At 42.3% G+C, this 23,577-nt stretch overlaps 1 protein-coding gene across 1 annotated transcript; it reads right to left on the bottom strand.

Annotated features, from left to right (window-relative positions):
• Positions 1-2,800: 2,800 nt before the first annotated feature.
• Positions 2,801-5,314, bottom strand: LOC131279365 (endogenous retrovirus group K member 8 Gag polyprotein-like). Its single transcript, XM_058301357.1, has 2 exons — positions 3,547-5,314; positions 2,801-3,150 (listed from the first exon to the last, which is right to left on the bottom strand). The coding sequence occupies exons 1-2, from the start codon at positions 5,312-5,314 to the stop codon at positions 2,801-2,803; spliced, it is 2,118 nt and encodes a 705-aa protein (XP_058157340.1).
• Between the last annotated feature and the right edge of the window lie 18,263 nt (positions 5,315-23,577).

The raw sequence follows: 23,577 nt of genomic DNA, 5'->3' as shown, positions 1-23,577 counted from the left end.
GCATATCTTATTATCTCTTTAAATATTTCTTATTTCTTTGACATAAATGATAGGGATAAATTAGTAGTAATAGTCATAAAGTAACTCAAAACAACATAAAAACAAAAATATTACTTATTTTAAGTTTGATGTCCAAGATTGCTTTGGAATGTGTTTGTGTGGTTATAAAGTTCCAAGCTCATAATTAGTAGTTATATAAAGAGATCATAATATATGTAAAATCATTTTAAATCACTAAAATGAAAGCAAAACATTGAAAAACTTCTCAGAAATACTGAGGTACACTATACTGACCCTCGAGGAGCAATTAACATCTTCAATTCTGTGAGTAGAGATGATAATTTTTCTCTTTCCCCCCACAAATTTATTTCCACAGGTAGCCATTGTACTTCCGCTTCCACTATTAGTACTCTAATTCTTGTAATTAAGGCATTATCTATTGTCAAAATTAAAACTCTATAGGAAGTGATAACATATTAAACTAGAATTAGTCACTAATAAATCTATGTTAATTTTTCAAATCCTCTATTCCATAACAGTTCAGGAAAAACAGAATGAAAGAATCTCAGGTGTAGAGTAGTTCTAGAGTTAGTGTCCATATGTTAAAGTAGCATAAGAACTAATTTTCACCCTTGGAATAACCTTGGAAGCCAGATACTATTGTCTGTGTAACTCAGAAAGATGTATACATATATAAATAGGATAGACATCATGAAGTAATTCTCTAGAAGTCTTTCCAGAAGGGAGCTTGAAAAGAAAAATGAGACAGAGGAATCTGGGAAACAGAGAATAGAACACAGGAAGTAAAGCAGAAAGGTAATACTCAGAAATATCCTTGCAAAACTTTCCACATAGATAATTCTTTCATAGCCCAGATCAAATTATAGCTCTTCCTAGAGACTGTTCTAATTCCATGTTAAAACTAATTGTTCTAGAATGACTGCAAAAGGAATAACAAAGTAAAGACCTCTGAAAATCCTCTCCTCTGCAAAAACAATGAGAACACTAATTAAAATTGTCAAAATCAATTTTTGCTGAATGCTGAAAATTAACCAAAGGCTTGCAACAATCTGGAGAGTATTTACTCAAAAAAATGGCTGAAAGTCAGTAAGAACAGGAAGCTTTGCCCCAGAGGGGCTCAACATCAGTGTTGAAGCCTCTGGGGGGCTTCGTGGGGGACCCCGAAGCCTCTGTGGGGCTTCTTGGGGCCGCGGGCTTAGGTGCGGACGACGTGGCTGGGTTAGAGGAACTCAGACCACGGAGACGAGGCTGGTGGCACGGGTCTCGGTGGTCGTGCAGTGCGTATGACACTGCCAAAATTTCTCCCACCTGGACGGAATGGAGGTTAACAAAGCCGGCCAGGTGGGGTTCTGGGGCATTAGAGGGATATGAGAGGGTGGCAAATCGGGTTTTAGAGGCGTCTGTAAAGACGGTGGTGGCACCTGGGATGGGTGCAGAGGAGGGGAAGGGGTGGAAGGGGCTGCGGAAGGGAAGCTTGGCCAGCCCTTGTAACAGTCGGTGGCTAGGGTAGTGGCAGCTGAATTCTCCATGAAATCCTTCTAAAAGGATTTGCATGTCCGGCTTATCACGTATAAGTAGCCTGGTCTGGCCTGCATCTAGGGGCCAAATAATGTTTTCTGGCTGCGTTCCGAAAACATGGATAGCCAGGGTGACTAGATCTGAGGCTAGGCTGATCCATGGCCGCACTGCAGGGCAGATTTTCCTCAGTCGGCTTTTAGCGGGGTGCGCCCAAAGTAGGGGGCCATCTTGCCACAAGCAGCCCATGGGTGTTCCGGGCGTAGGAAGGATGAGTGCTATAAGATGGCCCTCTCCAGTGCTGACTCTGTGGAGACAGCAGGCGGCGAGCGCCTTGTTAACGGCGGCAATGGCTTCCTTTGCCTCCTGGGTGAGCTTAATGCGCCGGGAGACCGCTTGCGGCGGGGCTTCTGGGACACTTAACAGCTAAAGAGTGGTTGGAGCTGCGCGGTGGTAATGGGCAGCGTGGAGCGGAGCCAATTAATTTGGCCGCAGAGCTGTTGAAGCTCAGTAATGGTGACCCGCTCTGGAATGTCCAGCTGGGGAGCGGATGGGGCAATTGTCTTATCAATACTAAACCCCAAGAAGGCCAGTGGTGGCGTTATTTGAACCTTTTCGGGTTGAACAGAAAGGCCAATGTCAGCCAAGTTAGTGGCTAGGTCTGTGAGGATCAGAGGAAGCGCATCGGCGTCCTCAGAGGCCACTAAGATATCATCCATGTAATGTATGAGCATGGCTCGCTCCAGAAGAGGGGCTACCACGTGGTTGACATACATTTGGCAGATAGCTGGGCTGTTACTCATCCCTTGAGGGAGGACCTTCCATTGGTATCTGCTGGCCGCGCCAGCATGATTGGGGACGGGGACAGTAAAGGCAAAGCGAGGGCGATCTCGTTCATGTAGCGGAATGGAAAAGAAACAGTCCTTGATGTCAATGGTGGCTACATGGTAGTGAGCCGGGATGGCTACTGGATGGGGGAGCCCAGGCTGCGGGGATCCCATGGGGAAAATATGCTTGTTGATTTCCCGCAGATCATGGAGGAGTCTGAACTTCCCCGTGGACTTCTTTTGAATGACAAACACTGGTGAATTATAGGGGCTGGTAGAAGGCTCAATGTGGCCTGCGTTTAGTTGTTCCTGGATGAGGGCTTGGAGCGCTGCTAGTTTGTGCGTGGGAAAGGGCCACTGCTCCACCCAAATGGGTTCCTCAGTATCCCACTGCAGAGGAACGGGTGCTGGAGGTGTTAAACGAGCAGTGGCATATATCATTGGGGGGGCTGTGTGGTAAGCACTGGCCCAGAGGCGGCGAGGATATCGCGGCCCCATAAAATTTGGTCTAAGGCATGTAAAAACAACGGGCGGAAGGTGCCTGAATGGCCTTCTTCGTCCTTCCACTCAATGGGTCCCATGGCCTGTAGAGAAGCGGAGGTGCCGGTGGCCCCGACTACCGAGGGGCCATCGAGAACCTGCCATTTCGTAGCCAGCTGAGCGGGCATGCAAGAGACTTCTGCCCCCAAGTCGAGCGTGCCCGTGTACCATTGCCCCCCTATTTTCAATTTGCGAGTGGGCTTTTCTGGGGTGATGGGGACAGTCCAGAGAAGTGTCTTGGGAGCTTCTGTGGGAACGGGTGTATCTCCGGTTGGACTATGAGCTCCCGGGCAAGAGGGTGAATGGCAGGATGGGTTTTCTCCTTGGATGATCCCTTTTGTAATGGTGTGCCAGTGGTAGGGGCAATGGCAGTTGTTACAGGGGTAGTCAGGGCAGGAACCGTTGACTACCCATGGAAAGGCACCGGGGGGGGACGGTATAGGGGTGGCCTCTTAGGGGCGGGGCTGAGGCTTGCCCCCTCTGAAGTTTAAAGGCTTGCCATTGACATTGGATTTTGAGTGGCAATCTCTGGCCCAGTGATATCCCCTCTTGCATTTTGGGCAGGGGGTGGCGGGGATATTAGGCCCAGGGGGCTTCTTAAGGGATTGGTTTGGTTGGGCCTTCTGTGAGTTGGGGCACTCACGTGGAAAATGTCCCTCTCGGCCACATCGAAAACAGGGCCCCATTGCTAGAGCGAGGGCAGAGGCGAAGGAGGCGGCCAGGGTATGAGCATTTTGGTCAAGGTCTTTACAGGCTAAGATCCAATCACGTATGGTGCCGTCTCGCTTGGAGGCAATGGCTTGCTTACAAACAGGGTTTGCTCCCTCTAAAATGAGCTCCCGAGCAAGGGCCTCCTGCGCTTGCTCGTTGGCGACTTTGCGGGCGCAGGCCTCTTGGGCTCTGGAGACAAAGGACGAGAAGTCCTCATCTTTGCCTTGGATTAGTTTAGTAAAGGAGTCTGTCTTAATGGCAGAGCATTGGCCAAAGGCACGCATTGCAATGCCTCGGAGCTGGTCCCAGAAAACGGCCGAGGCCTGAGCAAAGGCGGTGGGCTGGGAGTAGGCCCCGGTACCAAGGAAGGCCTCGATGGGAAAGGTGAGGCCGTTGGCTGTATTGGCTCTCACTTGTTGCTCTGCCTGATCCTGAAAATGGGCCCGCCAGTTGATGAATTGGCCTGGCGTGAGGATGGCTCGGGCAATGCCTTGCCAATCGTAGGGAAGATTTAAATTGACTGACATATCTTGAAGGAGTTGCTGGGCATAAGGGCTGCCTAACCCGTCATCGTGGACTGCCTGGCGTAGGCTCTTAATTTCATCGCGGCTGTAGGGGTACCAAGGGAGGGGGCGCTGGGCAGTACGCTGAAGACTCAAGGGAAACAATTGGGCGGGCTGCAGAGGTGAGGGCGTAGTGGTAGGCGGGAAGGCAAGCGAGGGGGGAGGAGGAGGGTTTAAAGTAGGGGGAGGGTTATCGAAGGGGAGTGTGAGTGGGTGTGGGGTGCTTGCAGTGTTGTGGGCGAGGCCAGAAGACAAGCCAGAAGATAGGCTGCTGGGGAGGGTAAGAGGATACTGTGAGGGTGGGGGATTGTATTGAGTGTAGGGGAGGGGCGATGCATGGTTGCTGTGAGGCAGTGTGATGGCACTGGTTGGGAGGGGGTGGTGTAACTCCACCTTCACTTCCGTTATTGGGGCTGCTGCATCAGCTGGGGGAGGGTGAGGCAGCGGTTCCCTAGCAACGGCGGTTTCCTGCAGTTCGTGAGGGAGGGGTGAAGGGGGAAGGCTAGGATATAGGGGCTTCCTGGCACTGGCTGAGAAAGGAGGAAGAAGCCCGTTATCTTTAAGGTCCTCCCTCCCTGACAAAGAAGAAGGAGGAAGCTCACCATCTTTGAACGTCTCCTTTTGTTGGAGAGAAGAAGGAGGAAGTTCACCATTTTGATTTGTTGGAACGGGGGGGTGCTCGGCGGGGGAAAGATTATTTTGCAGCTTGGGAGGTAGGAGAGTGCCCTGGCGGGCATGTTGGTCCTCCAAAAGATTATTAAGCTGGAGAACTAGGGAGGCAGAGTCTTGGTCAGCTTCTGCATCAGGGGGATCCGAGGAGGGTTGCAAGGCGCAGGAGAAGGCTGAGACAGGCAGGACAGTGCCGAGCAAGCAAGAACGAATAGTGATAAGAGAGGGGATGAGGCCGGGGGGGAAGAGCTTGCCCTCATGCTCGACAGCGGCGGAGACTCGGTCGATGAGCAGGCGGTAGGTATCAGGGTCCCAAAGATTTGCAGTGGGAAGCCAGGGATTGAAGGGGACTAGTAAGTCCCAATAAATTTGTAGCTGTTTGGCGGAAACCTTGCAGTGGTGGCAGGCCAGTAGGCCGGCAAGTGCCCGAACCTGCGGGGCTTGGCGGCTGGAGAAGGAGGCTCCCATAGCGAGGGAACAGAGGGGAACTTTGCCCTTCAGGTAAAGAGAGGAACGACGAGAAGGGCGGCGAGAGCGAAACCAAGGAGGAGAATGGCCAGGGCCAGAAAGGCTCATTGACAAAAAGTCCAGTCTGGAGGGGCGGTTTGGGCAAGGCAGACGGCAGAAAAAAGAGTCATAAACCCGAGAACGACAATAGGGAAGTAACGCAGAGGTGGCGGCAAGGTAGGCGACGGTGAGGAGGAGAGGACAGGCATGGGGGGGGGCCGCCAAGTTATGGAGCAAGGCGGTGATGGTCCTTACCCGCTCACGGGCAGCAGTCGCTGGTGATCAGGCAGCGGGTGCTCGTGCCCCACATTGGGCGCCAGTTGTTGAAGCCTCTGGGGGGCTTTGTGGCGGACCCCGAAGCCTCTGTGGGGCTTCTTGGGGCCGCGGGCTTAGGTGAGGATGACACAGCTGGGTTAGAGGAACTCAGACCACGGAGATGAGGCTGGTGGCACGGGTCTCGGTGGTCGTGCAGTGCGTATGACACTGCCAAAAATCAGATTTGAGCTGATACAATAAATAATCAGCAAGGAGGGGCAAGATGGCATCAGATAAGTGCATACTCATCATTTCTCTCACAGAAAATGGTTGAGTGGGGGCAAGATCCTGCCTGAGCAAGCTGCTTTGGGAACCCACAGAGCAGGAATCTTCAGGGCATCAATCTAGAGAGAGCACTACAAAGAGATTGATTGCTCAAGGTAAAACTGTGAGTGTTTGGCCCTTGAGGCTGGAGCTGTGGGACAGCTAAACCCCAGCCTCAGGACAGGAAGCCTCAGGGAGCCCTGACTCCAGTCACCCCGCCAGAGGAGGAATTCTCTGAGAGTCAGAGTTCTGGTGAAAGGTGGAGAGGGGTTTCCCTCTCTGTGATTGCCAGGACCCCCTTTTTAAGCTTTGAGGATCATACCAGCTGGCTTGAGGTGACAAAACGAAGAGGGGAGAGGTGAATCTGATAAGGCAGCCTCATTTTCCTAAGTGCCCTACGATAGGGAAAAGGGGCCTGGGAGAAGGCAGAGTCAGGCAATTAACTAGTGAGTGCTGAAAACTAGCAAAATTTCAGCTCCCCTAAGGGAGGTGGGCAGTAGGAAGTGCTTAATAAGCTTCCAAGAGCTTATTTAAGGTTCCCTGGGAGGAGTGGGTTCTTTTCCCAGAAGGTAGAGAATCATTTTGTTCCTGTGGTTAGATAAGTCACTTGGGTTTCATTTGAATTTCAAAAGATAAGTCTCACACAGCTCAAGTCTCCTGCTGCCCTGGGAGAGAAAGCAATAATAAAAAGGGGGCAAGGACAGATTTCCTAATCAGCAGGAATTTATCCAACTGGAAAGATCAAACCTGCTCAAGGGAAAGCGACTAGATAGGTTTCTGAAAAGCTAACTGACCCAATGAGAAAATTTAGCTCAGCAGAGGAGTTTCTGCCTTGAATACACAAGGTCCCTAGTTTGATTCCTAGCTCCTCTTAAGAGTAGTGACTCAGAGGAATATTAAACATTCAACTGACACTTTAGGACATGGAAAACAGACATTATTCTTGTATTAGCTCCTTTTATTTCTCAAAAAAAAAACAGATTACTTTTGTTTTAAAATTTAATTTAGATTACTCACTAAAACCTGCTTCAAAACCTGCGAATGCTGCAGGGTAATTGCTAAGACACTGGCAGCCTGAGAAGCTCCTCAGGGGCCTAAGAGGCAAGGCTGTTTTTCCTTAGTTTTTGTTTGACTGCTTGCTGGTGGGTTTAGTTTTTTTGGTTTTTGTTTTCTTGTCTTTCTTCTTTCTCCCCCCACCTTTTTTTTTTTTTTTTTAAATTAGGGGCTGCAGGCTTGTTTCCTGTTTGCCTGGTTTCCTTTTTCTTGATTTCCTCTTTTGTGTGTATACCAGTTTTGGCTACCAATGCTCTCTCTATTCCTTCCTTCCTCTTTCTATCATCTCTTTGCTGTGGTTGCTCTTATATTCCACCTCTCTTGTTTCAGTCCCCAGTTTTTCTGGTTTTTTATTTCTAACTTCTGTTTTCTTTCTTTTATTAACTTTTTGTCATTTTGTCCTTCCTTTTCTCTTTCTCTCTCTCTTCATCATTCTGGCCCTTTAATTCATTCTACTCTATATTTGGTTTCCCATTTCATTGTAGGTACTCCACTTTTTTATTCCTTCTACATTGCTTTCATGAGTTAAAATACTCTTTTTCTTAGGTCTTATGCTAACTTTTACTATCAATATTACTTTTTTATTTCTTCTTTTCTTACCTCTTTAGCTTTCTCTGACCTAATCCTTTTCCTTCAAGGGAACATAGACAACAACAAAGAAATAAATTAAGAACAAAGTGTAAAAGAGAAAACTTAGCAGACACACCAAAACAGCAAGTAAATAAAACCCTAGAGGTGGGAACATGGCCATCCATTAGGCAGATAAGGCTTAGCTCTCACCAAAACAACAAAGAAAAAGCCAGAGCTGCCATGGGGACCTGCCTTGGGGCACAGTAAACAAGGACACAGCTTACCAACACCCAGAAGATTGAAGGGCAAAGACACCAAGAAGGCAAAACAAATAATCCGAGTTATTAAAGCTCCCAGCTCCTAGGAAGGGCTCCCCTTTCCCACCCCAGAGATATTAAGCAAGGGTTAAAGTCTTGGCAAATTGTATCTAACTGAAAGTAGAGCAGATGTCTACCCCCATGAGAAGGTGCTCTGAGTCATTTAGGAGGGTACTGGCCAGATAGGGAAGCAGTGGTGAGGGGGTGGAAGGAGGAATCATGGGGTACTTACCTCGGTGGCTGGAAGCAGCACACATACTCGGCCCACAGGGTAGACAGACTAGGTGGAGCCCCTGCTCCAAAAGGGACTGTGACAACAGATTCCCTGTGAGGAAGAGGGGTCTGGGAGAGTGGAGAGTGATTTCTTTGTGGTGAGTTTAGCCAGCTGGGACCCCTTGAATATCAGAAGGGACCCCAACTTAACAGGGAGGAGGGAACCAGGTAGGTGGTCATGCCCAACCTCCTAGGTAAAGAGAGGAATTAAATCAGAGAGGAGGCAAAGACTGGCAGCCCATCAGCACCACTCCTACAGATTGCAGGAAATCTAATCTGCACAAGGCAAAAGGGACTGATAGCCTTCTGAAAGGCTTCTTAGCCTGAGGAGGCAGGATAGGTTAGTGGAAGAATTCCTGCCTACTGTATGTGAGGTTCCTGGCTCTTCCTGGGGAAGTGATTCACCAGGTTGTCAGACATTCAGCTGAAACTTTATGGCAGGGAACTGTAGACACATTCTTTGTATTAGCTCTTTTTGGATCTCATATTAAAAAAAAAAAAAAAAAAAAAGCTTCCTTTTCTTTTATATCCTTTATTTTACTCACTAAAACCCAGTTCAAAACCTGTAGAGGGTAGACTATAGGGTGAGTGACTGAGGATTATCAGCAGCCTGAGAAGATCCTTAGGGGTTTAAGAGAGAAGGCTGTTTGTGTGTGTGTGTGTGTTTTTCCTTCTCTTACTCCTTTTTTGTAAAAATGAGTCACTGCTGTTTTATTTCTTGCTTGTTTTGTATCCCCTTCCTTTGTTTCTCTGCTTATTTATCTTTTTTTTTCTTTTGGTTATTAATCTACTCTACCTACACTATTTCTTTTCACTCCTTTATCTTTATATCTTTGTTTTCTGTTGTTGTTCTTTTATTCCACCTCTTTTACTTGGTCTTCAGTTTTTCTGGTTTGTATGTCTCCTTTTTTCTCTGTTTACTTTTTCTTTCTCTCTGTTATCTTTTATTTTCCCCTTTTCTCACCATTCCAGCCTTTTACTTCATTCTGTGTATTTTTTCTCTATTCTGTTTCTTGTTTCATTGTTTCTATTATACTTTTTAAATCTTATTCCTCTGTGCTTCTTATGTGTGTTAATTTTTCAATTTCCTAAGTTTTGCATGGTTGCTCTCCTACATTTAGTATTATTATTACTATTATTCTTTTTGTCTTCCTATCTCTTTCCTTCTCTATGGTCCTAATTTTTTTCTTTCAAAGGAACTAGACAGATCTCTCACAGAAATGGGAGGAGCCGGGCAAGATCCTGCCTTAGTGAGCTGTTTTGGGAACCCACAGAGTAGGAAGTGTCAGGGCATCGGTCTAGAGGGAGCTAGACAAAGAGATAAATTCCTCTAGGTGCTGCTGGCTTGATTCTTGATTGCTGTGTTTCTTCTTCCTTGATTTGTCCTTTTCTGTACATATTGATTTTGTCTAACAACGCTATCTCTTTTCCTTTCTTCATCTTTCTCTCTTCCACTTTCTGAGGTTATTATATTCTACCTCTCTGTTTAGTCCTCAGATTTTCCGGTTTTTAGTTCTATCTCCTCTTTTCTGTTTACTTTCTTTTATTACTTTTTTTTCTGTCTTTTCATTTCTCTTTCCCCTAGTCTCAACATTCTGGTCTGTAATTTATTCTCTATAGTTTTCTCTATTTGGTTTCCCATTTCATTGTTGGTAATCCACTTTCTTAATCCTATGTCTCTACACAGCTTACATGAATTAAATATTCATTTCCCAAGGTATTATACAGTTCCTCTCCTAATGATTACTGTTATTGTTACTATTAACTTTTACTTTTCTTGCATCTTTCACTTTCTTGGGCCCCAGTTTTTTTCCTTCAAGGGAACATAGACAACAGCAAGGAAATAGAATAAGAAGAACAAAGTGTAAAAGAGAAAACTTAACACACACACACACAAAAGCAATTAAATAAAACCCTAGAGTAAAGAGAGAAGCTAATCAACTAAATAAACCCATCAAGATAAAATGATGACCAGACAGCAAAAAAAAATTACAAGGCATGCTAAGAAACAGGAAGACATGGCCCAGTCCAATGAAAAAACTAAAAACCAGGAAGAGATGCACAACCTTAACAACTAACAAAAGCTGTCCAAACAAATTTATGGACAACTTAATGAAGTGGCGGAAGAGATTAAGGATATTAAGAAGACACTGGGAGAACATACTGAAGAAATTGTAAACATACATAAAAAGATAACAGATATGATGATGATGACTGGAACAATCCAAGAAATGAAAAATACACTGAAACCACATAATAGCATATTTGAACAGGTAGAGGCAAGATTAGTGATGTGAAACGCAGTACATCTGAAATCGAACAGATAGTAAAACAGATGAAAAGACAGAAAAAATTAATCAGGGATTTAGGGATTTGAATGACAATGCAGAGCACACAAACATATGCATTATAGGCATTGCAGAGAGACAAGAGAAGGGAAAGGAGACAGAAGGAGTCATGAGGGAAAAAGGGCTGAAAACTTCCCTACCCTATTGAGGGAGATGGATGTACAAGTCCAGAAGGGACAGAGTAACCCAAACAGCACATATCTCAACAGATCTACCCCAAGACATATACTTGTCAACTGTTCAATGTTCAAGACAAACAGAAAATACTGAAAGCAAGAGAGAAGAGAAACATCACATACAAGGGAAGCTCAATAAGATCAAGTGCTGATTTCTCATCTGAAACCATGGAGGCAAGAATACAGTGGTATGATATAGTTAAGGTGGTAAAAGAAAAAATTTCCAGCCAAGAATTCTCTATACAGCAAAGCTGGCATTCAAAAAGGAGAGTTCAAAATATTCACAGATAAACACAAATGAAGTAATTATGCCAATAAGAACCCTGCCCTTCAAGAAATACTAAAGGGAGTTGTGCAGATAGGAAAAAACAATAGAGAAAGAGTTGGAGGAGGGTGTAAGAACAACTAAAAAGACGAAAAGAAATAAAAACAGTGCATGACATACATAAACCAAAAGAAAATATGGCTAACGTAAGTAATTCCTTGAGAGAAGTAACCATGAATATTAAAGGATTAAACTCACCAATCAAGAGACACAGATCACAGAATGGATAAGGACACACAATCTATCTATATGTTGCCTATGAGTAATGCACCCTACCAGGGATTCAAAGAGGTTAAAAGTGAATGGCTGGAAAACAGTCATATAAGTAAACAATAACCAAAAAAACCGGCAGGAGTAGCTATACTAATATTGGGCAAAATAGACTTAAAATGCCAAACTATAGTAAGAGGCAAAGACAGACTCTATATATTAGTAAAAGGGGTATATATTCAAGAAGAAAGAACATAAACATTTATGCAACTAACAAGGGTGCATCAAAACACATGGGGCAAAAACTGGAAAAAAAAATAAGTGGAGAAAGGGGACAACCAGAAAGAAGGTGGTGGAGTAAGTAGCTCCTAGACAACTCCTGATAAGGGTAGTTAGCAAACACCCAGAGCCCTCTGGAGCTAGCTGAAGCATCTATCTGGGGACTCCAGAAGACCAGAAGAGCATCCTGCAATGTCTTTGAAGGAGTGGAAGGAAGACACTGCCCACCTGCAGAGAAGACTTGAAATAGAGATTCCACATCCCAGAGGCCAGTGCCCATCCTACACTGGAGGCACAAGCCACCTAGGGAGCTGTTCCATGGCTGAAATCAAAAGGTCCACTTCCCAAAAATGGGGGAAAAAGAGATGGTTGGGCACCAATTTCTGCTACTGATGAGGAAATTCAGTGGGCTATAGTATAATCCTGAAAACAGCTAAAACTTGAGCCTGTCCAAGCCAGAAAGAGCCCAGGAGATGCCATCTTAACTCCGCAACTGGCTCAGGGGACTAAAATCCCACTGCTGGTGGGGACCAGCTTCTTTCCATCCAGATCAGATTGCAGGTCTAGCCTAGGCCCCACTGCCACTTCCAGTAGGGAGGATGCTGCAGGGACCTGCATCAGCCTCTCTGGGAAATTACTGGCCATGCCATGGAGGCCAGGGACTATCCTACTCTGGCAGCACAAGCCACCCCAGGAGCCACTCTGTGACGGGAATTGGAAGATCCATTTCCCAGAACCATGGGAGAGGAGATGGTTGACTGCCGATTTCAGCTACTGATTGGGAGACTTGGATGGCTAGGAGATAACCCTGGGAACAGCTGGGTGAGAACCAGCCCAAGTCAGAAAGAGGCCAGTAGCCGCCATTCCAACTCTGACCCCAGCCTGAGGGGAGGCTGCACTGACTGAAACTCTCAGAGTCTGCAGGAACCAGGTTCTTTCATGCAGATCAGCCTGCAGCCCGCAGTCTGTGTAGGCTTCAGCCCCGCCTCTGGCAGGAAGGAGGCTGAGGATCCCTGCACCAGCCTATATGGGTAATGCAGGTAACTTTGACTGCCATAGATTGAAAATCAGAAGTCTACCAGGGCAACTGTGATCATCTTGGACCCACACTGCATAGATTCCTGCCCACACCTGCAGCCCCATCCCTACCTCAGGCAGGGAAGAAAGGGATGTGAAGCTTCATCAGTCTCTCTGGGCAACTACAGTCTAGGCCTGCATGTAGATTATTCCACATAGCTGTGACTGTGTCCCTACCCGTGGCAAAGGAGAAAGTCGGAGGAAGCTTCATTGGTCCCTGGTGCCATGAGGGCAGCTTGAGCCTCCACAGCTTACAGCACCAACTACATGCTTGGCTCCTACAGCACAACCAGCAAGGGAGAAATGATAGGAAACCCTAAACTAGAGAGAAAAAACGCACCCACAAAAAATACTCTAGTAAGCCAGATGCAAAGACACCAACAAAAAATTACAATCCACACCAAGAAACAGGAAGCTATGGCCCAGTTAAAGGAACAAGATAAGCCTCCATATGACATAAAGGAGTTGAGACAACTAATTATAGATGTTCAAACAAATCTCCTTAATAAATTCAGCGAGATGGCTAAAGAGATTGAGGATATTAAGAAGATATTGGATGAGCACAAAGAATAATTTGAAAGCATATATAGAAAAATAGCAGATCTTTTGGGAAAGAAAGGTGCAATTAATGAAATTTAAAAAACATTGGAATCATATAATAGCAGATTTGAGGAGGCAGAAGAAAGGATGGGTGAGCTTGAAGAAATGGCCTCTGAAAGTGAACATATAAAAGAGAAGATGAAGAAAAGAATGGAAAAAATTGAACAAGATCTCAGGGAACTAAATGACAGCAACTCAGTGTTAAAACAAATCAAAAAAGCCCTAAATAACTGGAAGAACATTCCATGCTCATGGATTAGAAGACTAAATATCATTAAAATGTCAATTCTACTAAGATTTAATGCAATCCCAATAAAAATTCCACCAGCCTTAAAGAAAAAATTGAAAATACATTAAATTTATTTGGAAGGGTAAGGAGTCCTGAATAGCCAGAAACATCATAAAACAGAAAAGTGAACCTTCATCTCCAGACTTTAAATCATAATACCTACCTATAGTGCTAAAAACAGCATGGTACTATCCTAAAGACAGACACAGTAGACCAATGGAACCAAATTTATGGTTCAGAAAGAGATCCTCACAGGTATGGTCAAGTGATTTTTTACTAGCCTGTCAAACTCACACAGCTCGGGCAGAACAATCCATTCAACAAACGGTGCTGAAAGAATTGGACATCCATAGTTGAAAGAAGAAAAGAGGACCCCTATCTCACACCTTATCCAAAAATTAACTCAAAATAGATTAAAAAAACTAAAAGTGAAAGCATTACCATAAAACTTCTAGAAGAAATTATTGGAAAATATCTTCAAGACCTGGTGGTAGGTGATAAATTCTTTAAGGAGAAAAGAGAAGGACTAAGTGGACTACTGATGTTTAAGGTATGTAGAAGTTTTAATTAGCTTTACTGTAAAATTGTGGAAATGTATAGAGTGGATGGTAACACACAGTGAGTAACAGCTAGTTAATAAATGGGGATGTGACTGAAAATGGTAGTGTAGTTAAGTAAATGCCAATTGACAGAATGCTTGAGAATAATCTAGGAACTGGAAAGCACAGTAAATGAAGAGTTGGGTGAGAACTGTGGTTGATGGTATAGATGCAAAAATGTCCTTTTATAGCTAGAACAAATGTATATCAACTACTGCAGGGTGCTGGGAATGTGGAGAAGCATGGGAAAAATACAGCTGGAGTGACCTATGGACTGTGGTTAGGAGTAATAATATAATATTCTTGGGAAGTTGACTTGGTTCAATGGATAGAGCATCTGCCTACCACATGGGAGGTCCGCAGTTCAAACCCAGGTCCTCCTTGATCCATATAGAGCTGGCCCATGTGCAGTGCTGATGCACGCAAGGAGTGCCATGCCACACAGGGGTGTTCCCCATGTAGGGGAGCCCCACACACCAGGAGTGCACCCCATAAGGAGAGCCACCCAGTGCAAAAGGAAGTCTAGCCTGCCCAGGAGTGGCACCGCACACACAGAGAGTTGTCACAGCAAGATGATGCAACAACAACAACAACAAAAGAGACACAGATTCCCTATGTAATTGACAAGGGTACAAGTGGACACAGAAGAATACACAGCAAATGGACTTAAAGAACAGACAACTGGGGTGGGGTGGGAGGGAAGTGGAGAGAAATAAATAAAAATGTCTTTAAAAAAATAATAAATAATAGTTTTATATCTATGCAAAAGATGTACTGTGTTGATACTGAGGCAGTATGGAAAATGTGATCCAAATGTACACTATAGACATAGCAATAATCAGATGATATTATTTTATCTGTAGCAAATGACACACCACATTGTAGTGTGGTGTGTTGATGGAGGGATGTTGTTTGGGAATTCTGCACATGTGCATGATTGTTCTATAAGTTTACAACTTCTGTCATAAAAAAGAATCTAAAAAATAATAATAGGGTGGGTTGGGGGGAAAACACACCAAATGTAAGATAAGGGCTGTGGGAGGAGGGGCACCCAGCTTGCCTCAGTGGCAAACAGTGCAGCAAGAGGTGACACCGCCTCTGCCCACTGGGCCTAGACAAGGTGACCACGCCTGACTAGGCCTTTGCTGCTAACGGCTAGCCGGCACCGCCCTCCCCCTTCCTATCTCCCGCCTAGCCCAGCTCTCACTTCCCCTTCCCCCTCCCTTAAACCTAATCTCTTAGTACGCTGTTTGTCCAGCAACAGCTTACAACCACCTATCAGCTTAGTAACAGTGTCAGCCTATCAAGAGTTAGCACATACTCTACTGGCCAATCACTAGCCCAATGCCAGAACATTGCCTTATATGGAAACAGCATTTGCCCTAGCCAATCAGAACCCACCACACCACTCCCCAATCCTATTAATCTGCATCCCCTCCCGCAGTAAACCAGATTTGTGCCATCAGCCTGTCTCCGCGACTCCTTCCTGGGTCGTGCGCCCTCCACGCCTTCGGAGCCCCCGAGGGAAGCCTCAGTGGCTGTACGAGGCTTTCTTCCCCATGCCAGGGACCCCTCTCATCCCACAACGGGACCCCACTCGTCCCTTAACAGGGACCCCGCTCGTCCCACAACGGGACCCCATTTCGTCCCTCAAAGGGCTATGATCAGTAGTAAGATTTTGACAGTGTTCTTTCATAGTTTGTAACAAATGTCTCATGACATTGCAAGGTGTTGGTGGAGGGTTAAAATATGGGACCCCTGTATGATATTATGCATGTTTGCTTTGTAAGCTCACAACTTTTACTATACACTTAATTGTTTATGTATGTTCATATATAAATGATATAAAGACAATAACAATCAGATTGGTTAGGGGAAAACTACTTTGTTTAGTAGTTAATATTTTGACAGTGCTCTTTAATCATTAGTTTAAAAAGTTTAAAAGCAATGCGAGTTCTGAATCTCTGCACTGCCCATGTGCCAGCAAGGCCCTGAGCCTAAGCAGAGTGGTGACTCCTACTCTATCATTCGTTGGTCTTACCCAGGTCAGCTAACAGGGAGGTGAAAATGGTCAACCACCACACTAGGGAATCAAGAGTGCCTACAACTGTAAGCAAAGGGATTGTATCCATTATCCATTTGGAATCTAAGCCCCTTCTTGATCTAGAGGTGGAGAGGACATCACCATCCCAGGGTCCACAGAATGGAGGAATAAAATATGGACTAGAGTGAACTTACTGATATTTTACTATAAAACTATTGTGATGAGTAATAGAAGAAATATTAGCACCGAGGTGGAGAAAGTGGCCACAGTACTTGCTGAGGGCAGGGAGAGGGTAGAAGAGATGTGATGTGGGGACATTTTGGGGATTTTGAGTTGTCCTTAATGATATGGCAGGGTCAGATGCTGGACTTCATATACCCTGCCTTAACCACTGAATGTACTGGGGGAGAGTGTGCACCGTAGGGTAAACTATTATCTATGTAGTGCAGCAGTGTCCCAAAATGTGTTCACCGAGTGTGATGAGTGCACCTCAATGAAGAGAGAGGTTGTTGGTGTGGGAGGAGTGGGGTAGGGAGGTGGGGGTAATACAGGAACCTCATATTTTTAGTGTAACATTTTTTGTGATGTATATATCTTCAAAAAATACAATTTAAAAAATGATGTGGTGGGGGTGGGGAGTGGTTTATATGGGAACCTCTTATGTTTCTTGTTTTTTTTTAATGTTTTTTAATGTAAAATTCTTTGTGATCTATTAACTTTAGTTTTAAAAAAAGAAAAAAACATCTTTTCCAATAAAAAAATAAAAAATAAAAACAATGCAAGTTATTGGTGATAGAGTGAGATGTCATATATGTTTGTTTGATGTTATGTATGTTTGGTTTGTAAGTTCACAACTATTTTACACTTACTGTTTATGTATGTTTATGCATGAGTGATATATTTCAATAAATTAGAAAAAATAAGTGAAGAAATAGATGCCTCTACAATTATAGCAAAGGACGGTAATACACCTTACAACTATTAGGCAGAACAGCTCAACAGAGAATAATACATTAGAGGATCTGGACTTAATAGAAATATACAGAACACTACACCCAAATAAACCAGGATATACATTCTTCTCAATTGCATATGGATCATTCTCCAAGATGGACCACATGCTAGGACACATAAAAAGCCTCAATGAACTCAGAAAGATTGAAACCAAACAAAGTAATTTCTCTGACCAAAATGGAATGAAACTGGAAATCTGCAAAGGCCAGAGAAACAGATTAGGCACAAAGATATGGAAGTTAAGCAACACACTCTTAGAGAAGCTGTGGGGCAAGGAGGAAATTTCAAAAGATAGCAATAACTATCTTGAAACAAATGAAAGTGACTACACAAAGCATCAAAAGTTATGGAAGGCAGCAAAAGCAGTACTGAGATGGAAATTCATAGCATAAATTCATATATCAAAGAGGAAGAAAGAGCTAAAGTTGAAGATCTAACTGCACAGTTGGAGGAATTAGAAAAAGAACAACAAACTAACCCCAAAGGAAATAAAAAGAAAGAAATAACAAAGATCAGAGCAGAACTAAAAGAAATAGAAAATAAGAAAGCATTAGAAAAAATAAACAAACTAAAATCTTGTTCTTTGAGAAGATCAATAAAATGAAGACCTAACTACACACTTGGAGGAATTAGTAAAAACACAACAAACTAACCCCAAAGAAAGAAATAACAAAAAGCAGAGAAGAACTAAATGAAAAAGAAAATAAGTGCTGGAAAAAATAAACAGAAAAAAGAGCTCATTCTTTGAGAAGATTGATACAATTGACAAACCCTTAGCTAGACTAACAAAGAAAAAAAAAAAAGAAGATGGGAACACATAAAATAAGAAATGAGAAAGGGGATATCACCACTGACCCCACAGAAATAAAGACTATTACAAGAGGATGCTTTGAAAAACTATATGTCAAAAGGAGAACAATTTAGAGAATATGGACAAATTCCTAGAAACACAATAAGCAGCCTACATTGATAAAAGAAGAAATTGATGATCTCAACAAATCGATCACAAGCAAAGAGATAGAATCAGTCATTAAAAACCTTCCAATTAAGAAGAGCCCTGGGCCAGCTGGCTTCACAGGTGAATTCTACCAAACAATCCAGAAAGAATTAACACCAATCTTCCTTAAACTCTTCCAAATAATTGAAATAGAAGGATCATTGCCTAACTTATTCTATGATGCCAACATTACCCTGATACCAAAGCCAAACAAAGGCACCACAAGAAAGGAAAATTACAGACCAATTTCTCTAATGAACCTTGATGCAAAAATCCTCAACAAAGTACTTGCTAATTGTATTCAACAACACATTAAATGAATTATAAACCAAGACCAGGTGGGTTTCATTCCTGCTTTGCAAGGATAGTTCAACATAAGAAAATCAATTAATGTAATACACCACATAAACAGATCGAAGGAAAAAAATCACATGATGATGTGATGCAGATGCAGAAAAAGTATCTGACAAAATTCAACACACTTTCATGATAAAAATACTGCAAAAGATAGGAACAAAGGGAAGCTTTCTGAGCTTGATAAAGGATATATATGAGACACCCACAGCTACCCTCATTTGCAATGGTGAAATCCTAAAATCTTTCCCTCTATGATCAGGAACAAGACAAGGATGCCCACTATCACCCCTCCTATTTAATATTGTATTAGAAGAACTTGCTCGAGCACTGAGGCAAGAACCAGATATAAAAGGCATCCTAATTGGAAAAGAAGTCAAAATTTCACTATTTACACATGACATAATCCTATACATAGAAAGCCCTGAGACGTCTACCACAAAGCTTCTAGAACTTATAAATGAGTTCAGTAAAGTCACAGGTTGTAAGAGAAATGCAAAAAATTCAGTACCATTTCTGTACAACAATAATGAACAATCAGAGGAGGAAATAAGAGACAAATATCATTTATAATAGTAAATAAAAAGTCAAATACTTAGGAATAAATTTAACTAAAGATGTAAAAGAAAAATACACAACATTGTTCAAGGAAATCAAAGAAGATTTAAATAAATGGAAGAATATTCCCTATTCATGGATAGGAAGACTAAATTTCATTAAGATGCCTATCTGTATTAGTCAGCTTAAAGGGTGTTGATGCAAAATACCAGAAATTGTTTGGTTTTTATAAAGGGTATTTATTTGGGGTAGGAGTTTACAGATACAGGCCATAAAATATAAGTTACTTCCCTCACCAAAGTCTATTTGGAGCAAGATGGCTGCCAACATCTGTAAGGGTTCAGCCTTCCAGGGTTCCTAAGTTCCTGGGGCTTGTTTTTCTCTGGATTCAAGGTTCCTTCCTTCCTGGGGCTGGCTTCTCTGTGTGCTGACTTCCAGGGGCTCCAGTTTAAGTCTTCAGCATCAAACTCCAAAATCAAAACTCCAACATTAAAAGCCCTCAACTCTGTTCTTTGCCGTGCCTTTTATCACCCTAATCATAATTAAATCATGCCCAGGTACAGATCAGATTACAAGTGTAATCCAATATTTCTTTTTGGAATTCATCAATTATATCAAACTGTTACACCATTTAAGCATTATCTCTTCATTTTCTTCCCCACCCAGCTGCTCTTATTCTGTATTCTAGTTTTGAATGTTATACATTTGAAAATTCTAAATATTTCATGTCATCAGGATTATGCAATATTTATCCATTTGTTTCTTACTTGTTTAACTCAACATGATGTCTTCAAATATCATCAACCTTGTTGTATGTATCTGATCTTCATTATCTTTATGGGTGAATAATATTCCACTGTTTGTGTTCATGTCCTTTTGAATTCCCACTGCTACAGGAATCTCAATGCCCCTCTCATCCTTCTGAAATATACTCTGGTCACCTCCAGGATGCTCTATTGTATGATTATTAGTAGAAGCATTATAAGAAAAAATAAGTCAAAGCAGGCTAAATAATGTTTTAGCTGTACCCAACTGCTTCTACTAACAAGACAATTTTGTGGAGGACAAACTAGATGCAAGTATACTCGTTGTGTATTTCAATCTGTCACCCAATAATTGACACCAAAAAAAGGCACCCCATTATGGGGTTACTATGCTTACACCAGAACACCTCCAGAATAGAGCCAGTAACTCACAAAAAGAGTACAGGCATGCTCCACCTCACACTGGGGCAGGGATAAGATAGGGGCCAGCAAAGATTCCTGGAGTTTCAAACTTTTTTCTTAACGAGGATTTTCTTAATTTGACACTCATCCAGTTAATGTAACCATTTAGCTCTTTTCTGGAGTTTTGAAAAAGATTGAACAGCTAGTTTTGCTACTTGTTAAAAAATCTTGTGGGGGAATGGATCTCTAGAGCAACTTTCATCACCACCTTGGTTGAATAGCTGATTGGTCTTTGAAACCATTATACAATGGAGGAAATATTTTATTTATAGCCACATCTATAAGACCCAAGGGTGCTAATTGTATCTTTAACCTAATAACCATGCTCCCTTTGCTCTATAGGAATATTCTGATGGTTTGAAGATGTAAGAACCCCAGAAAAGTATGTTCTTAAAGTTAATCCACCACTGTGGGTGTAAACCTCTTGTAAGTAGATACTTTTGATTAAGTTACTTCAGTAAGGCACAGTCCAGGGGTTGAGACTGTATGTCAGGGATTGGGGAAAGTGTCCATCACCCAGATGTTCTTGGAGGGTGAGGTCTAGAGGTCAGTTGCCACCCAAGTGCTTGATGAGGGTGGAACTTAGAAGATGGCTGCCAGGCAAACCCTTAGAATGCCATTTTGACCTGTCCATGTTACTGAGAGGTCTCCAGGTTAGCCTTCAGCAGCACAAAGGTGGAGAAGCACTGAGAGGATGAGACAGGTTCCAGAAGCTGCAATCAGCAGAGCACAGAGGCACCAAAAGAAACCCCTGAGGGACTGGAGCCAAGTAGCAGCTCAAGGCTGAGGAGGAAAGCCCTGCCATATGCCTGATAGCCATGTAGCAGGACACCAAATTCACTGGTACCTGATTTTGGTGAGAAAGCAACTCTGTTGATGTCTTGGTGTGGACATTTCACAGCCTTGGAACTGTAAACTTTTATGCTAAACAAAATTCCCATTAGAAAACCTAACCCATTTTTGGTACTTGGCATTGGTAGGCCTGTGGCAAACTAAGACAGCCGCTATAGATGGCCTTTGGCTCCTATCCACTGAGTACAATTTCTTGCCAATAAGAACTCCAAACATATTGGATTAGGGCTCACCCTGATTCAGGCTGGTCTCTGCTTAGCTAATTGAAGATCTTATTTAAAAATGGGTTCAATCTATAGGACCAGGGATTAGGACTTGGATATATCTTCATGGGGGATATAATTCAATTCATAACACTGTGTCCTCTAAATCTCTAAAAATCATGTTGTGATCACATTCAAAAAACATATACTTCTCCAAAACCTAGAAGCCTTAAACCATGTCAGTAACAAGTGTTCATCAAAAATCTAAATCATTCATGGCTATGGCCCATATTAAAATAAAATTCACTTTCAACTGTGAACCTGTGAAACCTAGGAAACAACTTATCTCTTTCCAAACTACAATAGTGGACATGTATGAGATAGATGTTCTCATTAACAGAATGAGAAGGTGAAAGGGAAAAAGGGGTCATGGGTCCAGAGCAAGTCCAAAACCCTGCAGGACAAAGCCCATTAGATTTCAAGGTCTGAGTTTATTCTGTGATTTAATGCTGTGTCCTTTGATCCTGCTGGAGTGGCATTCCCATTTTCTCAAAGCACCACAGTGGTGGCCACATAGTCACTATGCCATGGTGATTGTCCTCTTCTTTTTTGGTCCAAGGAGGTCCTGTTAAACCAAAACCTTTGCATCTATGTTTCTGCCCATGGGGTTCATTGTTTGTTCATGTTGTCCTATCTTTGTTCCTTCCCATTTAGATTGCTTTTCTGCTGTTACAAAAATCTTAAAAATCTTTGTGTTATTCTGTGCATTCAAGGACTTCCAAGCTTTCAGACAAAAAATCTTCCACAGATCTTTCTTGGATAATTACATTAACATTCCTGAGCTACTCTGTGATAGTTGACTGGATCCAAGAGCCACACAAGTTGAAGAAATATATTTTATGAGCAAATGACTTGGGAAGAATTGAATATCCTTATGCATCAAAATGGAATTCTACACAGAACATGCACTATATTAAAAAATGAACTGGAAATGGATAATTCACATAAATTTAAAATCTAAGATAACAAGTTTTCTAGAAGAATATATTTTGAGAAAAAAAAATTATGATCCTGGGTTAAGCAAAGACTTCTTAGAAAGATACCAATATGTACTCGTTAGAATGTTAAAGTTAAAGAGCACAAGCATATCAACTGCTGGTGAAATTTTCAAGGACCTTGAACTCCCATACACTGTTTTTGGGTATAAAAATCATACAACAGCTTTGAAAAATCGACTTGCAGATTTTTAAAATATTGAGTACACACCATAAAGCCAGGGGGGGAAAAAACTATTTTTCATTGTTAAAATGAAAAAAGAAGATTCCCAATAAAGTCAAGATAAATTTTCATTACCATTTACTTAAACATGCACCTTTCAATGGTCTTCAGATAGATTTTATTATCATGAAGTTATTCTTTGCCACCAATACCAATTCCAGTTTTTAGTTAACAATGACTTCTAGAGATAGAATCATTTGAACATTTCAGTTTGGAAGATGTTTTTACAAACTCTTTATAATTGATCGCAACCACATAGACTAGTTATCTTACATTTAAATAAACTTCTTAAATTACAATTACCAACCAAAGAAGTTTACTTTGAGAGCATATCTACAATTTTCTTCCTTAGCTTAATTTCATCAACATGAACTTAAAGTTTTCATTACTCCAAAGATTTTGTACATATAATGTTAATTTATTTAATGGATGATTTAAAAACTAAGGGAGATTATACCCAAGCTAAATAAAATTGAAACCATTATAGTTTTCTTTCTTTTCTTTACAGGCAGCTAAAACCTCTTTTGTTTGTTTAAGTTCTGAAACTGAATAATTTTTAAAAGTACACTGACCACTAGCTTTCGAAACACATTACAATCACATAATTTGTTTAATCATAATCCAGGAAAAATCTCTCCATAGCTTTTATGGACCTTCCTTTACTTACACAAATTTGGCAACAGAACCACTAACTACCCTTATTTTAAGGCTGTCAAAAGTTTAAACTGGGGAATTAGAGAGAAAACTGATTCTTAATTCCCCAGCCTAGTAAATAGGTTTAATCTGTCACACTTAATCCTGTCCTCAAAGCTCTTGTAAATAGAAGGCCCTTTTCCAATAGTTCCTATAATCAGATTTCTATATGACCTTCCCGTCCTGCTTAGTCTAATTTGGACTCCAGGAATATTTATTCACTTATATAACTGGATATTTAACTTTTGATAATTTGAATAGAGCTCTTTTAAGAATTTTCATTTGTTAATTTGATATTATTATACCTGTG

Source organism: Dasypus novemcinctus, chromosome 8 (assembly GCF_030445035.2).
Source record: "Dasypus novemcinctus isolate mDasNov1 chromosome 8, mDasNov1.1.hap2, whole genome shotgun sequence".
Lineage (NCBI taxonomy): Eukaryota > Metazoa > Chordata > Mammalia > Cingulata > Dasypodidae > Dasypus > Dasypus novemcinctus.
This window is presented reverse-complemented; position numbering and strand designations above follow the sequence as displayed.

What these genes read in the sequence shown, in the direction of transcription:
- LOC131279365 (XM_058301357.1), bottom strand. Translation starts at nt 5,314, where the DNA reads ATGGGAGCCTCCTTCTCCAGCCGCCAAGCCCCGCAGGTTCGGGCACTT. An exon ending in CCGAGAGGGACATTTTCCAC is followed by an intron (nt 3,151 to 3,546) that starts GTGAGTGCCCCA and finishes CCGTTCCCACAG; the next exon opens with AAGCTCCCAAGACACTTCTC.